At 32.0% G+C, this 19097-nt stretch overlaps 1 protein-coding gene across 8 annotated transcripts; it reads right to left on the reverse strand.

The window, feature by feature from the left end:
* Nucleotides 1-3500: 3500 nt before the first annotated feature.
* Nucleotides 3501-19009, reverse strand: LOC148609322 (transgelin-2-like). Of its 8 annotated transcripts, none has more exons than XM_088541678.1 (8): nt 18958-19009; nt 14403-14493; nt 13896-13997; nt 11497-11583; nt 10748-10806; nt 6517-6739; nt 4420-6136; nt 3501-4001 (listed from the first exon to the last, which is right to left on the reverse strand). In XM_088541678.1, exons 3-7 carry the CDS (start codon nt 13953-13955, stop codon nt 6071-6073), a joined length of 495 nt encoding a protein of 164 aa, XP_088397804.1. In that variant the 5' UTR covers nt 13956-13997; nt 14403-14493; nt 18958-19009; the 3' UTR covers nt 3501-4001; nt 4420-6070. The 8 variants fall into 8 exon arrangements, with proteins under 8 accessions (XP_088397804.1, XP_088397803.1, XP_088397802.1 ...); XM_088541677.1 differs by lacking the exon at nt 14403-14493 and adding an exon at nt 14642-14728; XM_088541676.1 differs by lacking the exon at nt 14403-14493.
* Nucleotides 19010-19097: the final 88 nt, after the last annotated feature.

Genomic DNA, 19097 nt, shown 5'->3' on the forward strand with positions numbered 1-19097 from the left:
CAAGTCATTACTCTGAAACCAGAAAAAGATTGATTTACCTCCCTTTGGTCACTACTTCCTTTTAATACCAAATAAATCCAAACCTGCCTAACTTTGGTGTGAAGTATTTTCATAACAATCCATACACATATACTTAGGTTTTACAGCTTAAGTCTATAAAAGGCTTGATTCTAGTCCCTTTTTACCTCTTTTCCATACCAGCAAAGGCTTTAACCCCGGAAATCAATCTTTCTTCTCTTCGTGGTATGAAACCTAATAGTCCAATCTTATAGAGATCAATACAATGGCTCGTTCACACAAGTCATTCTTCGGGCATCAAAAAGAAGTTTATTTCTGACTCTCTATAACCCCTTGATTCTAAATGTCACACCCCTTAAATCCATCCAATATATTCTTTTGTAGTTTCGCCCCTTGTAGAAAAACATCATAAATTTCTGTATGTTAACACCTGAATTATACAGTTGAATTTTGTAAAATGTTTGATTCTAGCCACTTTTTAGTCCATAATTTGAGCCATAGCAACCAAAAACTTCTTCTGATTCGAATGCTAGTTAACAATGAAGATATTATTCAAAATATTAACATTTTGTAGTGAAGCGCCATGTTATATATAACACTTGATTGAACCATTCCATTTCTCTAATTTAGCATATATTGAATATTGAAAGTCATAATTTTTTAAAATAGTGGACAGAACTACCTGTTCAAATTGATTTTGCATATCTGACATATGACTTACTAATATCCTCAATTCAAGATTATTATCAAAACAAAACAGCATTAAAACCTATGTTGTTCAACACTTTATACTTCTATTTCCCATACTCAAAATCCCGACTGGTAAACATTAAACATCGTTGTTTCTCCAAAACAGATGGTACACCTAGATACATAGTTCTTGGTAGAGATTTCTCATACTTTGTAAAAAAAAATTCCAAATCATCTTCCAAATACACAGAAGAAGATGTTTTCAAAACGCTGGAATTTTTTTTTATCGACAACTTATTTGTCCTTTATGATGGACGCGTTTTTCAACAAACGGTTGGTATTCCAACGGGAACAAATTGTACTCCTCTACTTGCTGACCAATTCCTATACTCTTATGAGGCGGCTGAATTTATAGCTGATCTGATCTGATAGAAAAGACATCGTTTAGCTGAATCCTTTGATCTTAATTTTTGCTGTATAGATGGCGTATTATCGTTAAATCGGGGATTTGATATATCGCGTCTACTCCAAAGAACTAAAGATAAAGGATACTACAGACACTGTGAATATCTTGACCTACACTTAGAGATCGATGGTAAAGGAAAACTATTGACTAAACTTTACGACAAACGTGATGACTTTTCATTCAGAAACGTCAACTTTCCTTTCATCTGTGGCAACATTCCTTCAGCACCTGCGTATGAAGGTATTGTCACTCATTCGTTATGCCAGAGCTTGCCGTAACTACGCAGACTTTTTGTATCGCGCTAGATTTCATTACAATAAGGCTTCTGGAACAGGGTTATGTTGCTACAAGATTGAAGTCATCACTACAGAAGTTTTATGTTCGTCATCATGAACTCGTGGATCGTTACAGTATCTCCATCAATGAAAACTAATTTCTTCAACGTGTCATATTTTTCCTTTCCTCTTTCGTCTACCCCGGACTTTACTTTTTATGAGCAACTCGTGTTTGTAGAAAAGCAGAAGATGCTTACCTAACCAGTGCACCTGTCCCATGCTCCCAATTTTTAGTGGAGTCCGAGTTGTTCATTTACTTTTGTTACTTTGTATGTATTTTTAGTTACTTTATGTTCTTTGTTGTGTTTGTCTGTTTTCCAAGTCTGGTCTTTGTCCCTGGATTACATTCTATTGATTTCCGCTAGAATCTTGGTTCCTTGATTACTCTTCTTCAATGTTATATTTTTTATACGTATGTTCACTATTTATTTTGATTTTTCCTATATATGATTTGTCTTTTTGATTTACGTTTCTGTTGATACTATGCTCCTATTTAAATGGAAAATGATTAAGAAAGATGAGAAATTGTTAGACACTTTCAAACTTAAATGTCTGAAATAAGGGTAACAACAAAATTACCGAACAATAATTCATAAAGAAGTCATGTCCAAAAATCAGGCAAAATAGATATCACGCCACAGGGGCACATGGAACCGCAATGATCCTGATTTGATACAAGCATTTCAAACGAAATGGTTTTACAACGCGCTAAACCTCCCTCGTTCATTGCAGTTATTATACAGGTGGTAATTAAATAGTATTTGCATGCTATAGCGTCACACTCGGTAAATCAGCGGTCACATCAGCACAAAGAACAATTTACAAAAACAATTATTACTCATTATTTTTGAAGGAACTGAGTATATTTCAACCTAGAAATGACATAAAAAAATCGGTAATATACCTTTTGAGACGCATTTCCTCATACCCCTGATTCAGGAGTTTGTTACGCAGATATTTATGGCGTTCAAGGAAATCATAGTAGTTAACGTTAGTATCAAATAATTGGGATGTTACTATCAACGCTTAATTCCTTTATAAGACAATTGAGGTAATGGACTTTACAAACAAATAAAATGTTGTTTGAAGCTTTGTCCGCAGGGATGATAACATATTTCTCCATTGGTGCACCTGGTCCATGCTCCCAGTTTTTAGTGGAGTCCGAGTTGCTCATTTGCTTTTGTTACTTTGTATGTATGATTTTAGTTACTTTATGTTCTTTGTTGTGTGTGTGTGTGTTTTTTGTGTCTGTTTGGTCTTTGTCCTTGGATTGCATTCTTTTGGTTGCCCTATAACCTTGGTTCCCTTGATTACTCTCTCATGTAGTGAGAAAAGGCATTTAAGTGTCTTATGATATTTTACATCTAATTTTTAACATTTACTGACCATGAAAGATCACGAATGAAAATCTGCAGGAAATTGCGAACAATGAAACCATTGATCAGCCTTTAAATTAAGATTCGAAGATCAAAATAGTTGGATTATATTCTGATGGTGGACAACAATACATATCTATCCTGACACTGTGACACCACAGACCATAGAAAAAAAAAGAAAAAGAAAACCAAAAGATGCATGGGGGACTGGAACAGATAAAGGGACAGCTTGGGGTTTAGGACGTAGACAGAGGCAACAAAATCAGATTATGACATATTCTGCTTCATAACATGTCAGTGCAGCAGTATTGACTTCTTAAACAACTCTCTGGTAAAATCTTCTTCTTTTATATTTTGACAGAACAAGAGCAATTTTACTATTGTTTGTTTGAAAACAGGGGTCGCTTACAATTTTGGTGCTATTTGTAAGAGTTTCCTATGTTTTTATTGATTAATCCAATATTGTTAGTTCTTTGTGTGATTGCTTTTGTTTCGATTACGTTAAAGTATTTGTCAATTTTGTTGAATTTGTCTTGTTTTTTTTAAATTTTTGACAATTGTTCTTGATTCGATCCAAATTTACTCTGTTTACGCAGGTAAAATGATTAGTCAATACAATAATAAACAACTTTAATATAAATTACATGTACAGATTGACAAAAGATAGTTTTCACTTCAGTACAAAAATGATTTTTGTATCTTGGCATTGTATGTATAGTCAATCAACAGTCGAGAAAATAAAAAAAAGAGATAGTTTGAAGTATATTAATTCCATTAACCACCCTTCCAAATCATTTCCCAGAGCAAGCGACATTTAAATATAAACAGAACGAAGACATAAAAAGCCAGAAACATTCATTCAGCATATCAAGCGATTCCGAAGGTCATATGACCGGAAGCTGCCGTTACAACAATGCCTCATCTAAATATTTCTCCATGTGTCTCATGTTTCTGAAGAAATAATACAAACTTATGTAAAGATCTGTTCATTTGAATGATATGGTAGATTCACATAATGATCCTTTGCTGAACAGGTTACCAGTTTTCTATTTATTCGTTATCCAGATATTTCACTATTTCACCCGTGTATGCTGGGATAACTTTCTTTGAGTTTGCCTGCAAATACCAGGAAAAATTAGATTTGCTATTCAATGAAGTAGTTCGCGTTCATCTGTTTTCATTTTATTGTTCTCTATCTAGTAAAGTAGCTATGTAATCTTCTGTAGCTACATTGAAGAGGCTATGATCAAGACGTTCTTATTTTTTAAGTTAAAAAAAGGCCAGTTGAATTAGCAACCGGCAGAGGAAAACACTGTTAAAATGTAGAAAATATATTATTTCCAATGATTCTATTGAAATATTTCCCATTGTTTAGAAATTAGATTTTTTTCTGATTCTTATAAAATTTAAATAAAAGGTAAAAGGAAAAATATAAAACTAGTCTATTATTTTTTATAAAAGATTCATTACACACAGTTTGATATCGGCTATAATTTGTGGATTTTCTTTTTGAAATATGTACGCTTAAACTTACACAGAAACCTAAGCTATGAAGGCAGTTGATGACATTAAGGAAGGGGCCTTTTCTAACTTCCCATAAATCTCCGCTCTGAAATTGGAATTCTTTCTCCAGACCGTACTGTTCACATCCTTTATTGAAATTTTCAATGTTTGTCATAGCAACAAATGGGGACATTACTTTTTTCTGGAAAGTAATTGGTGACTTGCCGTCTTTCTTCAGTAAAATATTAACCATCCTGTAAGAAAGATACAATTAATTTAAACATAAAAGTGTTTGCTTTGCTTTATAGGTTAAATACAACATTTAAGTAACACTACATATATAAAACATTCAACTGACACCATTGAAAATACTTAATTGACATTGAATTAACTACGGTAGTTAGGTGTATCAAATGTTGTCTGACATGTGTAATGAATAACAAAAAATTATTACTGCACTTCTTATTTAACGTGCGTTCTTGAACTTTAAAGAATTAACTACGAAATGCTTAAATCATAAATATTGAAAAGACACAGCTAATTAAAATGCGTTGCCTTTCTACTAAGCTGCTACCTACCAAGGTAGATACCCTAATACAGTTGGTACAACGACAATTGTCTGCTTAAAGTATTTGACATACTTTTGAATGAACATACATAGTTTAAACAGCAAAGTTTGTTAAATAATGTCTCAGTACCTGCTTTAAATTTTTTATACTGCAATCGTTTTATTTAAGCAACCAAAATGCATTGACAGTATATTTAATGATGATATAGATATACGGTCACTGACATAATATTACACTTTGGTCCCACCTACTTTCTTACTCTTGCATGACCTATTGTACACAATATAATTTTAGAAAAGCTATATTATATGCCTTTTAAGTGATTTTTAAGTCAATTCAATATTAATAAGGATAAAGCAGTGGAATGCAAAAAACAAAACTTAGTAAAACTGTCATGCCAATGTAGAAGATAAACAGTGAGTTTATTTGACAATGCTATTGTTGTTCCTTGTTCCAAAAAGCATATTTGACAGCGCTACTCTAATTGGTTGTTACTATAAGTATATTTGATATTTTTTACATCTTTTCGTTGGAACAATGAGGATATTTGACAATTGTGACCCATTTTGTTGTTGCAATGGCGAAGTTGGACAATTCTACTCTTGTTCGTTATTGTAATAAGGATAGTTGACAATGCTTCTCACGTTCGTTTGTAACAATGAGGATATATGGTAGTGCTACTCCTGTTTGTTTGTTTGGGTTTTTTTTTTTTTTTTTGTTTACAACAAGACATAACTCAATTAGGACCATAAAATGTATTTAATGTTATAACTTTAATATAAACTTACGTAATCAACAATATTTTCTTTTTTATGAGATAAATGGCAAAAAAAAGTATTGTGTTCTCAAAATTCAACTGTTCTCTATGATTGAATAACACATTTTTATTAGAACCAAACAAACAGAATAATGACCAAGATTTCCTATCATATAGTTCATACATATATAGGACATGTAAAATCAAAATTTAAAAAGTATAAGCTTGTTACTAATTTATCTAAGAAAACTGTTGATTCTTGCATAACAGGCAAAGCCGCTGCTGATTGTTTTTTTTTAAGAAAGAAAGTATCTTTTTCTAATAACAATGACATTGTGACAAAATGTTATGAAAGTTTATTCGTTGTCCAAGTATTTTCGGATTTCTCCTGTGTATCCTGGAACAACATTCTTCTTGTTGGCCTGCAATGAAATAAAGTCAACTAACTAACCACAACTTCATTGAACTGTGATAAGGGAAGCTATGAAACAATTGAAAAAGATGACCGAACAAACGGAAGAATATTTTAACTCTATTTGTGTTTCATAACTTTTGCTAGTTTTTGTCCTTAACAGAAAAAAAAATGAAGTTCTTTTTTATCGTTTAAAAAAACAAATTCTTTTCTCTTGTGAATACAAAGACAGGTCAAGTAAACTTAGTAAAAATGTCCAGGAAAAAAAGTACGGTTTGCGTTATAGGTTAAAAGGTCCATTTTTTCTGTCAAGTTTATATTTGTTGGATAGGTACCTCTTGTTGATTAATTCTAATACAATTGTAAATTTTAGCACGGAGTCAAACTTACAACAAATCCCAAGCTATGGATACAGTTGATGACGTTGAGGAAGGGGCCTTTCCTAACTTCCCATAAGTCTCCACTCTGGAATTCAAATTCTCTGTCTAATCCATAGTCTAGACATCCTTTGTTGAAATTTTCAATGTTTGTCATAGCAACGAATGGGGACATAACTTTCTTCTGGAAAGTAATAGGTGATTTTCCATCTTTCTTCAGTAAAATGTTGACCATCCTGTAAAAACACATTAAAAAATTTTTAAATCAATTCAGATCATTTCATAAAATTCATGAAGAATGGGTATACACAGCTCTTACTACTGTATTCGAGAGCTGAATGTGCATAATGGTGTGTCATTAAAATATTTCACAAGAATTCACTTGAAGATTTCAAAAGTTTGATCAAATTATCATGAAGCCTAATTCACGATGTACAACTAAATACATCAGAGAGGTTAAGTAAAGCGACGCGTACGGGTACGTGTACATGAAGCAGGGGATGTCCTATCAGATAGTATTAGATTATTTAATATTTTTTTCAACGAGAGGGAGTTTCTCATGCTTATCTCGTCGAGCGGCTTTGCCGCGATACGAGATGATCATGAGGAACTTAGCGCTGTTTTGCTGAAGTGTAAAGTATTAGTTTTTTTTATTTTCAGTTTTCCTGACCTAAATATGTAAATTTTATTAGCGCTGCAAAGTTTCCTTTCGGGACTATTTTTCGGCGACGTGCTGCGTGACGTCACGTATGTTGTGCAACTGTGATACACGTCATTCGAAAAAAAATCGATTAACTATGTCGGTCGTGTTTAAAATTTGTGAAGTAATTTTGGGATTTATTCATTCTAATCGGATTAGTTACTGTATTTTATCATTTTCATTTTCCAATGTAGACTAGAAAATATTACCCCAAATTAGACATTATTTCATACACAGTGAAACAAATATGCAGTTATTTGGGTCGTCAAATAGTCCCACGCTGTCGCTTGTATATTCACGCGAGGACATAGAAACAAGCGATAATTTCCATTCTCAATAGACTGGCGTGAGATTGAAAATTATCGTATAGCAAGATCAATGCGAGTTTTAATAAAATAGAGATAATGCGTATAATGTCATCAATTTGCGTTGCGCGCCACATTCTACTAGTTGTTGTCAACGTGTGAGGAGGCGACCACACGTGGGCGAGAACTTGTACACTATATTTCAAGCAAATCCGACAGCTGTCAAAGAAAAGCAATTTCATTTTCCATTTTAGTATTGTCCGTATCCGTTGGTGAAAATTTTATGGTATAATTACGATTCCATGCTTCAAAATTAGCCATAAAAAGCAACCATATTCGGAGAAAAAAATGAATTTTAAAACAAGGAAAAAAATATCTGTAGGAATTTATATTCACCATTACGTCATTGCTTGATCAAATCATTTCTTTTCTTTTCTATACAAATAAATTTTCTGTCAGTTTAACACCATAAGACCGATTTTTACAAAGGTGATACGCACGGAAAAACTGCATGCAACGTTGACGTCAAATTAACGTGTGCGTATGCTTATGTCTAGACGTACACTTTCCCGTATGCATTTCTTTGCTTAACCCATTGTTTGGCGAGGTATATGGCAAATATTTGTGGTTCTAAAAAACTTCAAAATTTAATCATTTGAGGCTTATTTGAACCTTATTAGAAAAAAGCTAATTAAAAAGATATATACATTGTAAAATGCTTGTTTTTGGCACTCTTTCTAAAAATTCGAAATTCCCCAAATAAATCAAACTGTTCATTCATGGCATGGAAACTTTTAGTTAAAAATATGAAGATTTCCTTATTACTATTTTTTCCAGTTTTTGCATTAAATCTAAGTGGCTTTCATGTGACAACGACACCAATAACAGTGTCATATCATTGAACAACTGCAATTTTGTAGTTGTAAAATCTATCAAATAAAATATGGTCAATGAAGTAATTTTTTTCCAATGATACTTCTTTACATAGTTGAAATAAAATACTTCGCGGGCATAGCATGATAGATACAACTACAGGCGTCGAACGAGGTACATATATATTGGCAAGTATGGACGTACCGGTCAAACGTGATTTATCATTGTTATTATACACAGGATATGAATTTGACCCGTTTTGGCTACTAATTCCTTAAGTAGTCCAGTCATTACCTCAAAAATCGATCCCAATTTTGCGTTTAAGTGTAAATTACTGTGTTGTAGATTTTCATAGCGATCCATTCCATTTTGCTCAAGTTAACATCCAGAAATCAGACAAAATTCTGAAGTATGGTATCATGTAATACAATTCAAAAAACATTAATTAATTGTAACTCAAATTTTTGTCAGGATATCAAGAAAACTCATGTTTCTGGTTCCCTTTTTGGCCCCTAATTGCCAATTCGTTTAAGTCATAGCCCCCAAAATGAGCCTAAACCTCCATTTGCTGGTATGTCACCTTGTTGGACATTTAAAACAAAGTTAGGTAGACTGAAGTTATTCAGGAAAATGCTTATTTCTAGTTTCATTATGGCTCCTCATTCCTTATTGGTTCAAGTCTTAACCACAAAATCAACCCCAATCTGATGTTGATGGTAAAGAATATTGTAGAGCAATATCATAGACATCCGTATGATTTGACTGGAGATAAATTCTTTGAAAACTGTTTGGGCCTCTTTCCCCAAAAATAAATCAATGCTAACCTTCTTTTTTACGGTTTGAAACCCTGTCATAAAATTTTATAAAGATCAACCAATACGAATGCTCTTGAACGAAAACCAAGTGTGTATAGACGACGCCACACGCTTTACCATTATCTTGTTCTAGAACAAATAAACGTAACATATAAATTTATTGTTTAAATAGTACTTACCAAAGTTTATGTTTTGTTAAGCAAATGCAACAATAACAGCCAAGCAGGCCTTCACTCCATATAAACTGTAGATAAGCCATTCACCAAAACCAACACGCATGATTTCGCGATATTTAGTATTGAGTGATCGCGAAAATGAGATATAAGCCATAAGTTATAAAGGAGAAGGAAAGCACAAATGCTTTACTTTCCATTGGGGTTTCAAATGCAGGAGATGCGCATTGTGCATGTATTTAACAAATTTGTTCAATGAATACATTTATAGGAATCAAATGATATGCAATGTACAACTTCAACAAACTTTGCTGTTTAAACACTTCTGAGACTCTCCAAATGACGAATATACTTACAGAATAATCAAGCACATGCAAGGTAAGAGGAGAATTGTTACACGGTGTTATATAAGTCAATGCGTTGTGATTCGATACAATAAGAACAAGGTAAAATATGGTTCGAATGGCTCGGTTGAAAAAATCTAAAACTGACTTAAACAAAAAAAATTAAGCTCGTTCATCTGAAAACGACTCTGTAGTAGTCAGTTAACATTTAACATATGCAAATATTAAGCTGACTTGTGAGTATCGTTTGAAGACAACGGTGAAAATCATGTTTAAGTTTGCTTTAGAAAATATACCCCTTTTAATATATATTTACAAACCAATATTTGCAAAGACACTTGTTGATGTGTTAATGTTTGACATGCAACCTATACTCTTCCGTTGAAAAGTTAATAGGCAAAGACAATGAGTGATTGATAAATCTGTTATAGCGAAGAATTTAACGAACAACACTGAGTCGGTATGTATATTCATTCTTTGTCATCATTGGGACACACTGGGTGAAACGAAATACTAAATTCATCAGTACTGTTATATTGGTGGTCGAAAATGTATGAATCAATGTATAAATATATAGAATTCACTAACAATATAATATATGTGAAATAAGTGGGATATAATATAGAAAAAATAGAAAAAAATCATTATACGTTTCATGACAGCAAAATCTTGCATTAGTGTTTATGGCGATGAACATTTTATTACTTAAAAAAGGTTACAGCAATTCAACAGAAACATTCATGCTAAGAAAGATAATTAAAATGTCTAAGTGAGTAAAAAGAAGCATTTTAAATCCAGTCTTTTTAAAAAGCTAGAGATACGTGGTGGTACTGTGGAATTGATTTTCATGTTACTTTTTTTAATAAGTATTCAATAATTTGTCTAAAAAGTCTTTTATTAGAACAAAGTTTCAAAACGCACATTGTACCACCATTGTTTCTCATATGTCTATTAAAAGACTGGCACTTTAAATAGCCAGATGTAATTACAAGTTAGCAACGCAACAATAAAAATACTGAAACATTGCTACTCACTTGCAAAGTGCAACACCATCCCTTAAGTGGTTGCAAATTGACTTCCAATCAGTGCCAGGCTATAAAGGAAAGGGTTGTATTGATAAACACAAACTGGTCTGTTTGGTCTTGGTAAACTCGATTTAAGATTATTTTGCAGCCATGTTTTTTTACTAATAAGTTAATAAATGAAGAGCTTCATCCAAAATCGGGTATTTCTTTTTTTTATAAATGGGTCAAACAGACCAGATTTCATTCTAGGGTACTGAAGCACTCCGAAGTAGGATGTATTTGAGTCTAAATCTTTAGGAAAATTATAAACAAAAGTGAAGATTATGACACTTTGGATACTATTGGAATTCGGAGATCTCCAGGAAACAGATTGTGGCTAAAATAAAAATGAAGGTTAGATCCAGTACAATGGTTGCTATATTTTCTAATCCACACATACCTCTCTCCCCGGTTCATAGCTTTTGAAAATCAGAAATTAAATCATCATGACATTGCTTTCAATCGTATTAATATATATGTGTGTACAGATAAATTTGTTTGGATGAGTTATGAGTTCTAGCAAAATAAAATGTCTTTGTTCTTTCTACTTGTTTGTAGATTATTTGGATTTGCTCTATTGTTTTTTCACAAACTTGGTTATGGCAATAAATGTGATTTCGTCTTTTTGAAAGGAGGTATAAAAAATAGACCCAAACAAGAAAATACCAAATGCTTTGATTTCTGGATTTGATTGTAGTGCTTAGTAATATATTACTTACAATAGGGTCGTGTTCACTTCCAAGGATGCCATTGACCCAGTTAACGACATGAGTTGGAGTTCCAGCTGCTTCTTCTCTGTCATAGTTCTGAAATAAAGTTCTATGTTATAAGCTTACAGGTCCAATATAACAATGTTATAACAAAGGAAAAGGGGAAAGGGAGATATTTGTGGGGAAGAAAAACAAATGCGATATTTATTTTTCATTTTAATTTGGGACGAGTTTATGTATAGCAGTTCTTTCATTAAAGATTAAGTCTGTCAACAATTATTAATTTAAAATATGTGTAAAAGAAGTTCGCATAAGTTGTGTTATAAATGGTAGTTACTTATTCTATAACTTAAAGTTTTGTGACTTAGTGTTTGCAGATAAGAATGAAAAAAAAGGATAGAAATATATCGAATCAGACCATAACAAATTAAATATATGAAACTAAACTCGTCATTACCAGGAAAAATGCATACGTTCCGATTATGCTTGGCATATGTCTACTTTCATGCATATGTATTCTTCAACACTCGACGTCATAGATTTAGTGAACATCAAATACACAACAGGATACCGCGGTGCGTATACAAACTACTCATTGGAAAGTAACTAATGCATGACATGACAATGTAGTCTAGGATTACAATTTTTCATTCTTCTGGTAAAATATTTAGGAAGATATGCATTTGAATATACAGAGAAAAAACACCTATTTTCATGATGGATATGCCACATTTTCTTCCTTTTTTCGGGTGTGGGAGCATAATAGTCTATTATTATGCTTAAAGGAACAAGAATTTAAAATATTCATATAGTCCGCTACCGTCTGCAGGACTATTTGAACACACACAACCAGAATTTCAATTTGAATAACAATACCTATAAGCTTTTAAGCAAAACATAAAAATTAAAATGGAATTCAAAATAGAACATTGACCAAGCATTACCTTTGCCACTAACCGACAACAACAAAAAACATCATTAGAAAAAAAGATAAAAGTGAAATTTTCTAGAAAAAAAGGAAGTCATTTTAGAAAACATCAAACCTCAACTTAATAGTTTACTTATAATGATACAGTAAAAATGTCCTAAAAGGTATTATTTCAATAAAATTTACAATGTTCAAGGCCCATAACTATCAAACTATGCATGAGCATTGTCTGTATCATTATTCATTCACATTTCTCAATGTCTGCAAGCTTTTTATACCGAAAAAAAAACAACATAATGTAAGATCGTTAATAGTTGTGCATTAAATCAGTAGTCGGAATATACTGTGGTCAATTTTAATTAGGGGTTGTTGATCAAGCAAATCCAATATGACAAATGGTTAACTTTCTGTATAACTCAAACAACATTATCGTAAATGATGAAGTAGATGAAGTGAATCGCTAGACTATATTGAAATTAAGTGAAATGAGATGAACGCTTATGATAAAGTTATATACGATGCGCATAAAGCTAATTTAAAATTGTTTTGACAATACACAAAAAAAAGGAATGAAAAACAGTTCGTTTTCTTTGATTTCAATATTTTGTTGTTCCATCTGTCTTCCTATGGTATACTATTAAATGAAAAAAATAAAGAGGTTAATGAAAATCTACACGTGGAGAACCTGAATTTGTTTCTGTTAAAAAAAGTCAGCAATTTTCAATCTAACAAATTTAAAGGACTAGATACAAAAGAAGGCATTTGAAGAACTATTTGGAAACTACAAAGAAAAAATATTAATATGCACTAAATATGTATGTCCCTCGCATGCGTATATAGATGCAGCCAAATCGCATAACTAAATGCAATAGTTGTTTCTCTATTTATCATATTTCAGAGTCATAAATAATATAAAAATTAACTTGGTCTATAAAGCATTGATAAATTTACCACGTGTGTCTACTAACGTTGACATTGTCGGTATGAAGATTTTCTTACTGATAGATGGCGTTGGTAAGAAATAAATCACATATGAACGTAAAAAATCATGTTATGCATTGCAGACAGGACTTTTTAATTGATATTGTACGGAACATTAAACAAGAGTGAAAGTTATATATCTTACGAATATTTCTTTTTTTTATTTTTCATTTATTGTCTTTAGAGATATGTTAGATCGTAAAGGAAGTTCAGGGTTCCATTTATTTAAATTCCACATATTTCTACTACATTTAAAAAAAAAAAACATTTTGTCAATATTTGTAATTAGTTATATATCAATAACATGATGAAGTTAATATGATATTATTTGATCAGCTTTATAATTTTGTGGATCATTCATACAAGTTTTCTAACTCCTCATCACAACTATTGCTTACACTGACGATGTCAACGTTACCATAGAATACAATGACTAACTAAGTGTCTATCTAAATTAAGATTATAGATTGTGTGAGAAACAACTACGACTAGGTCTTACTAATTCCAATTTACGTTGCACTTCGTAGCCTAATCCCGCTTTAGAAGCTCGGAGTGACATCCTTTACCCTCAATGATGGCGAATTTAGTTTCTTTGTGATTACTGTGAATAGATGATATTAATAATGATATTAATGGGAGGATAATGGATAATAGTGGTCACCACTGGAAGTGTTTGGAAGCATGACTGTGTCTAGTAAACTCTCGGATTATGACACTAGAACACACCAAACTCTGAACGCTTTTTTCCATTCTGTTGAATTCCAAGTATTCTGGCACATGATATCATGATATATCAAATTAAATCATTTCTGATACACTTCTATACTGGTTTTCATGAATTCGGTTGCTTCTTTTCAAAGCAACATTTAAGTATAATAAAACTTTAGATTACCATGTTAAATTTCCTCAATTGTTTTTATTTCTTTCTTAAATTTAGATAAGTCAATTGAGTCGAATTATTAGAATGGAAATAAAGCGTTCAAAATGAGCACGTCATGCTTCTTACTTGCTCCATCTTCTTTTCCACTTCATATCCAAGACCGGATTTATTTGCTCGACCACTTCCAGACATCTTGATTCTTGAAAATGAAGCTGATCTGTACATATAATAAAAGCAAACATACAGCAAGACCTGTCTGAACCTTGCTTACAATAATGATACATTAAATGGGGAAGTTAGTCAGTTGACCCTTAAGGATACTTTAAGACAGGTTTTACTGTGCTTAAAAGTACATAAGTGCTTACGTCCTCCATTTTCTTTTCCACGGCGTATCCGAGGCCGGATTTGTTTGCCCTGGTTTTATCACTCATGTTGGAATCTGGTTTGTTGAGCTGTATGTAATATTGAAAAAGGAAACATCATTCAAAATTTAACTCATTGATCCAAAATGCTGATGGTTGATTTAGCTCTAGATGGGAATTAGATGACAAGGTTTGCAATTTCCGAAAGTAAAATATTAGCTGCTAAAAGTTGGAGGACAAGCATGATATGTAAGCACCAAGCAAGGGTATTGACCTGTCATTAGTAACATTTCACATATTATATAGCTATAGAATCTAGTATCACAATCATAGTATGTATTCATCCAACACAGTGTGTTGATTAGAGGAATTTAGAAATCGATTGAGCAGTTAAGATACTGAATAAAGTAAAACATTTATGCTTATATTGTGCTTTTTTGTGCTCAATGTGCACCTTTGTCCCGAATGGTGATCTTATAGCACATTTAAAAATACAATCTAAAACATCACAAATTGCCGTAAAGCCGATAAAGTTATTTTGGTACGATTTTGAAATAAATCTTTATCATTTACACCGCTGGCATTATTCCAACAATTATGTAATTGTAGATATATGACTAAGCATGGACACCTGAACATTTCTTTGATGTTTAATGGTCGATACGTGCTAGAGATCAATGGTTTATTGCTGCGTATAATAATACAGATATATAAATAGTTCCTTTCAAAGGTTCTGATTATCAACTGAAAAAATGTTTCGCATAGCATAGCTTGATACGACTGCAGATGTCGAAACTTGGGACACGCCATTCAAACTGATACATCCTTGAATCTGGAATGCAAAATAATATTAAACACCGGACAAAATTTTACCAGAATTAAAGTGGTCCCTTTTTGGTCCATAATTCCAAAAAAGTTAAATCCCAACTTTCCTTTATGGTATGGGCTCTTGTGGTACAATTTCAAAAAGATCAATTTATTTGTACTCAATTTATTGACCTGAAATAGTTGTCAAAGAGGTCGACTCACTTTTACTCAAATTACTGACTGAACATCTGGAAAATACTTCCTGCCTTACCTCTTATATGTAATCGGCCTAAACCATCGAAAGCAACCCCAACCTTTCCATTGTGGTATGACACCTTGTGGTAAAATTTTAAAGATATCCTATACTTTTACTCAAGTTATTATTTGGACATTAGGAATGACGGTCGTTTTTGTTCCCTTTGTGGCTCTTTTTTTTCGACGACAGGATGATACTAAACTTCTGCGGTCGTATAAGAAATTTTTTGTTTAGGATGGATTGAAAGATGTTTTCATTTAAGCTCCTGTGCTATTGTATGTCATTTTCTTTCGAAGAATTTTTTGTTTCATAAATAAAATTTCAAGCAGTAAACTCTAAAAAGATGTATTATTGGTTTTAAAGTATTTTGCAAGAAAGCCATTTGTACTACGTAAAATATTCACTGTAATATTAAAGCCTTCTACAAACATTGTTCATACGGTTGCATAAATTCTTTCATTGCTCATGCAGGATTGAAGCTGATTGAACAAGAAAATGTAATTGAAACTGTTCAGGAATTATACATTCTAGGAAAATCGAAATGTGTTATTTCAGTATTAAACATTTAACATTACAGGAAAATAAAACAACGAACTAAGAAAATGCATTAAAAACTATCTCAACAGAAAATGTTTCTGTCTGAGATTTTTTGTGTCTTGTTTCCGAGGTTAAAAATGAATGTACGTTGAGATAAGCAGACTTTTGAGATGGTTGGTTTGAAAACGATTTTCGATATTTTTTATCTGGTGAAACGAGTTTCACTGGCATTTGCCTGTTTAGTCGTTAAAAGAAAAAGCAATGAGAGGTTGCATATAGGTTCAAAGGTCTTCATTGATATCAGGCACTTCCAGACATCAACTTTAATGTTGTAAATTGGAAGACGTTAGCAGACTGTTTTGACAAGCAGATAATAGCTATGTTGTTCAGACGTTATATGTTACATCTTGAGAATTTCAAAAATATCGATTTTGGTTCCTTGCCAATCACAAGAAATCAGAGGCGGCCAGCATACCATAGCTATGAGTCAGTAGTTAATCCAAAGTTAAAGTCGAAAATAAACAAAGATAAAATTCGGGTTGCTGATTCACTCAAACGAAGAATATCTTCAAATAGCTTTCTGGTTGCAGAAATGAAATTGGATTAAAGTTTGACCGAGATCGTTTTATGATTTGATTTTTATATTTGAAAAAAAAACTATTATTTCTATCAGTATGTAATAGAATGAACATATTACATTTTTATAGACATCGATTGATTAGAGATCTTATTTTTTCAATCTCTTGTACAATTAAATATGTAAATGATTAATCAATCATCATAATAATGAAAACAACTTTCGCCAATCAAGTTCAACCTTGACCGCATGTGCATTACCGAATTACACATGCATTATTTATCTGATCTATTTTTATCTTCATCAGTGCCTTATATTTACATACGCTTGCTGGCGAATCTGAGTCATTATATTTACAGCAGAAAATCTTTGTAATGCGGAAATATCTTCGATATTGTGATTGCAGGGCGATAAAATAGACAAATTACACCATAATGTACATTCATTTGAGATTTATGTGAAAGATATTATTTTTTAATTTTAAAAATTTAGTGCGAAATAAACGGTAAATTGAGATCTTTATATATTTTCCTGTATGTTTTATCTTTTGTTACATTAAGACACATTCATGTTTTGTTTTAAAGCAAGAAAATTAATAAAGAAGTTAGATTAAAACGAATAACAGTAGTCATGTGATCTAAATGTATTTCTCGGTCATATGATCCGGGGACTCGTTACTTGGTGTGTAATACTACTACAGGTGATACCTCTGCCATATCAGTTGTTTGTTGTTATTATTTACCATTGATAATGCATATGAACTTCATGCAAATTGAGCAGAACGTTCTTCCCGCAAAAACCTAAAAGGTGCATACTTTTCAGATAACTTATAAATTGATTTTGGCATTAGTATAAAATAACAGTTTCAGAAAGAAAAAACAATTTTACCGTTAAATTCTGCTAACGTTTTGCGCATTATTATTTGTTCTAATTTAAGTAGGAAAGTGATTATCTGAGTTAAAGAATCCATACTGATACAAAGAAAAAAAGAAAAAGGAAAAGTGAACTTTCTATTCATTTCCTTGCAACTTTTTCAAAGGATAGCGTAGATTTATAATATATTTGATTTTTATTGACCGTCAAGAAATTCAAATGGATGCTGACTGTACTTATTTAGAATATGACGTATAGTTGTAAACACGTTGGCATTCGGTACCGTCAGACTAATTAGTAATGGCACAAAAATGTTGTAATATTAATAGCTTATTGCGTCGAATTGCATTGAGAAAAAACCCATTCAGCAATTTATTTACCAGAACCGAAATATAAGAAATTCATATAATATCAAAGATGATTAAATCAAGGGAGTAAAAACAAAGTGAATGTTTATAATAGAAATTAAAGAATTCAAACACAAATAACACATCATTTCATATACAGTTTTAAAACATCCAGTTTGTCCAATAATTGTTGCTAGCATGACAGTCATAGTTACATACAAGATTTACACAGAGAAAACATGTATTACCTTAGAAATGAAAGATTGAAAAAAAGGTACATGGAACAGTAGGTACATTGTGTATGAATGTTAATACTTTATGTTTATGTTAATACTCATAATTCGAATTATTGTAAATAAATGCCCATATACAAACGTCTATTCCAAAATTTTCTTAATGTCGCGCTTGTTTGGTTCGCATAAGCATCAAACGTACAAATTAAATTACAATGTTGTTTTTTTCATTATAATTCAAATCATATTTGGCATGACGTACGTTTTCAATATAGACGATTTGTGTTTTCATTCTTTCAATACGTGTATTTTGATTTGTTACTTATATTTCATTGCAATAATAATTATAAAAATTTTGCGGGGTCTGCAAAATTAACCACATGCAATATTATAAAGGATAAAAGGGATTTCTTTCCGTAAGCTTCGAACAGCAAATTTTCATTTGAAAAACAATGCGATGGAATGAGGAAGCGTATAAATTGAACAATTAAAAGATGAAAAAAATGTGGACATCGGAACTTCCTTATATATATGTCAAAGTTCACTTCCTGGTAGTTTGGAATCATGTCAGATACAATATATATAAACAATTACATTAAAATAATGTAGAGCACTGCAGAGAATAAAATCTTTATAATTTTCAAAAAAGTGAACTAGAATGACTCTCGGATATGGAAAAGGGTACTTACACTATGGAAATAAAACCCTCCTCTCTACTCCGAACAACAGCTGAACTAACGTGAAAATATTATCAAATTCTTCGTTTTCACCATCCGCCCCTCGGCTCGTTCTATCCTTTTATAGACAGGTAACATGCGCCCTTCATCAG

The sequence above is a fragment of the Perna viridis genome, chromosome 8 (genome assembly GCF_037379345.1).
Source record: "Perna viridis isolate PV_CMFRI_1.1 ecotype Kerala chromosome 8, ASM3737934v1, whole genome shotgun sequence".
In the NCBI taxonomy this organism is placed as follows: Eukaryota; Metazoa; Mollusca; class Bivalvia; order Mytilida; family Mytilidae; genus Perna; species Perna viridis.

Bases quoted from the DNA above. Each gene is read 5' to 3' on its own strand.
- LOC148609322 (XM_088541675.1), bottom strand. From the start codon at position 14,468: ATGTCTGGAAGTGGTCGAGCAAATAAATCCGGTCTTGGATATGAAGTG. The intron at 10,807-11,496 runs GTAAGTAATATA...TTTCCTTTATAG, and splicing joins GAAGTGAACACGACCCTATT to CCTGGCACTGATTGGAAGTC. The intron at 4,002-4,419 runs GTAAGTTTAAGC...TGGTATTTGCAG, and splicing joins TTCATAGCTTAGGTTTCTGT to GCAAACTCAAAGAAAGTTAT.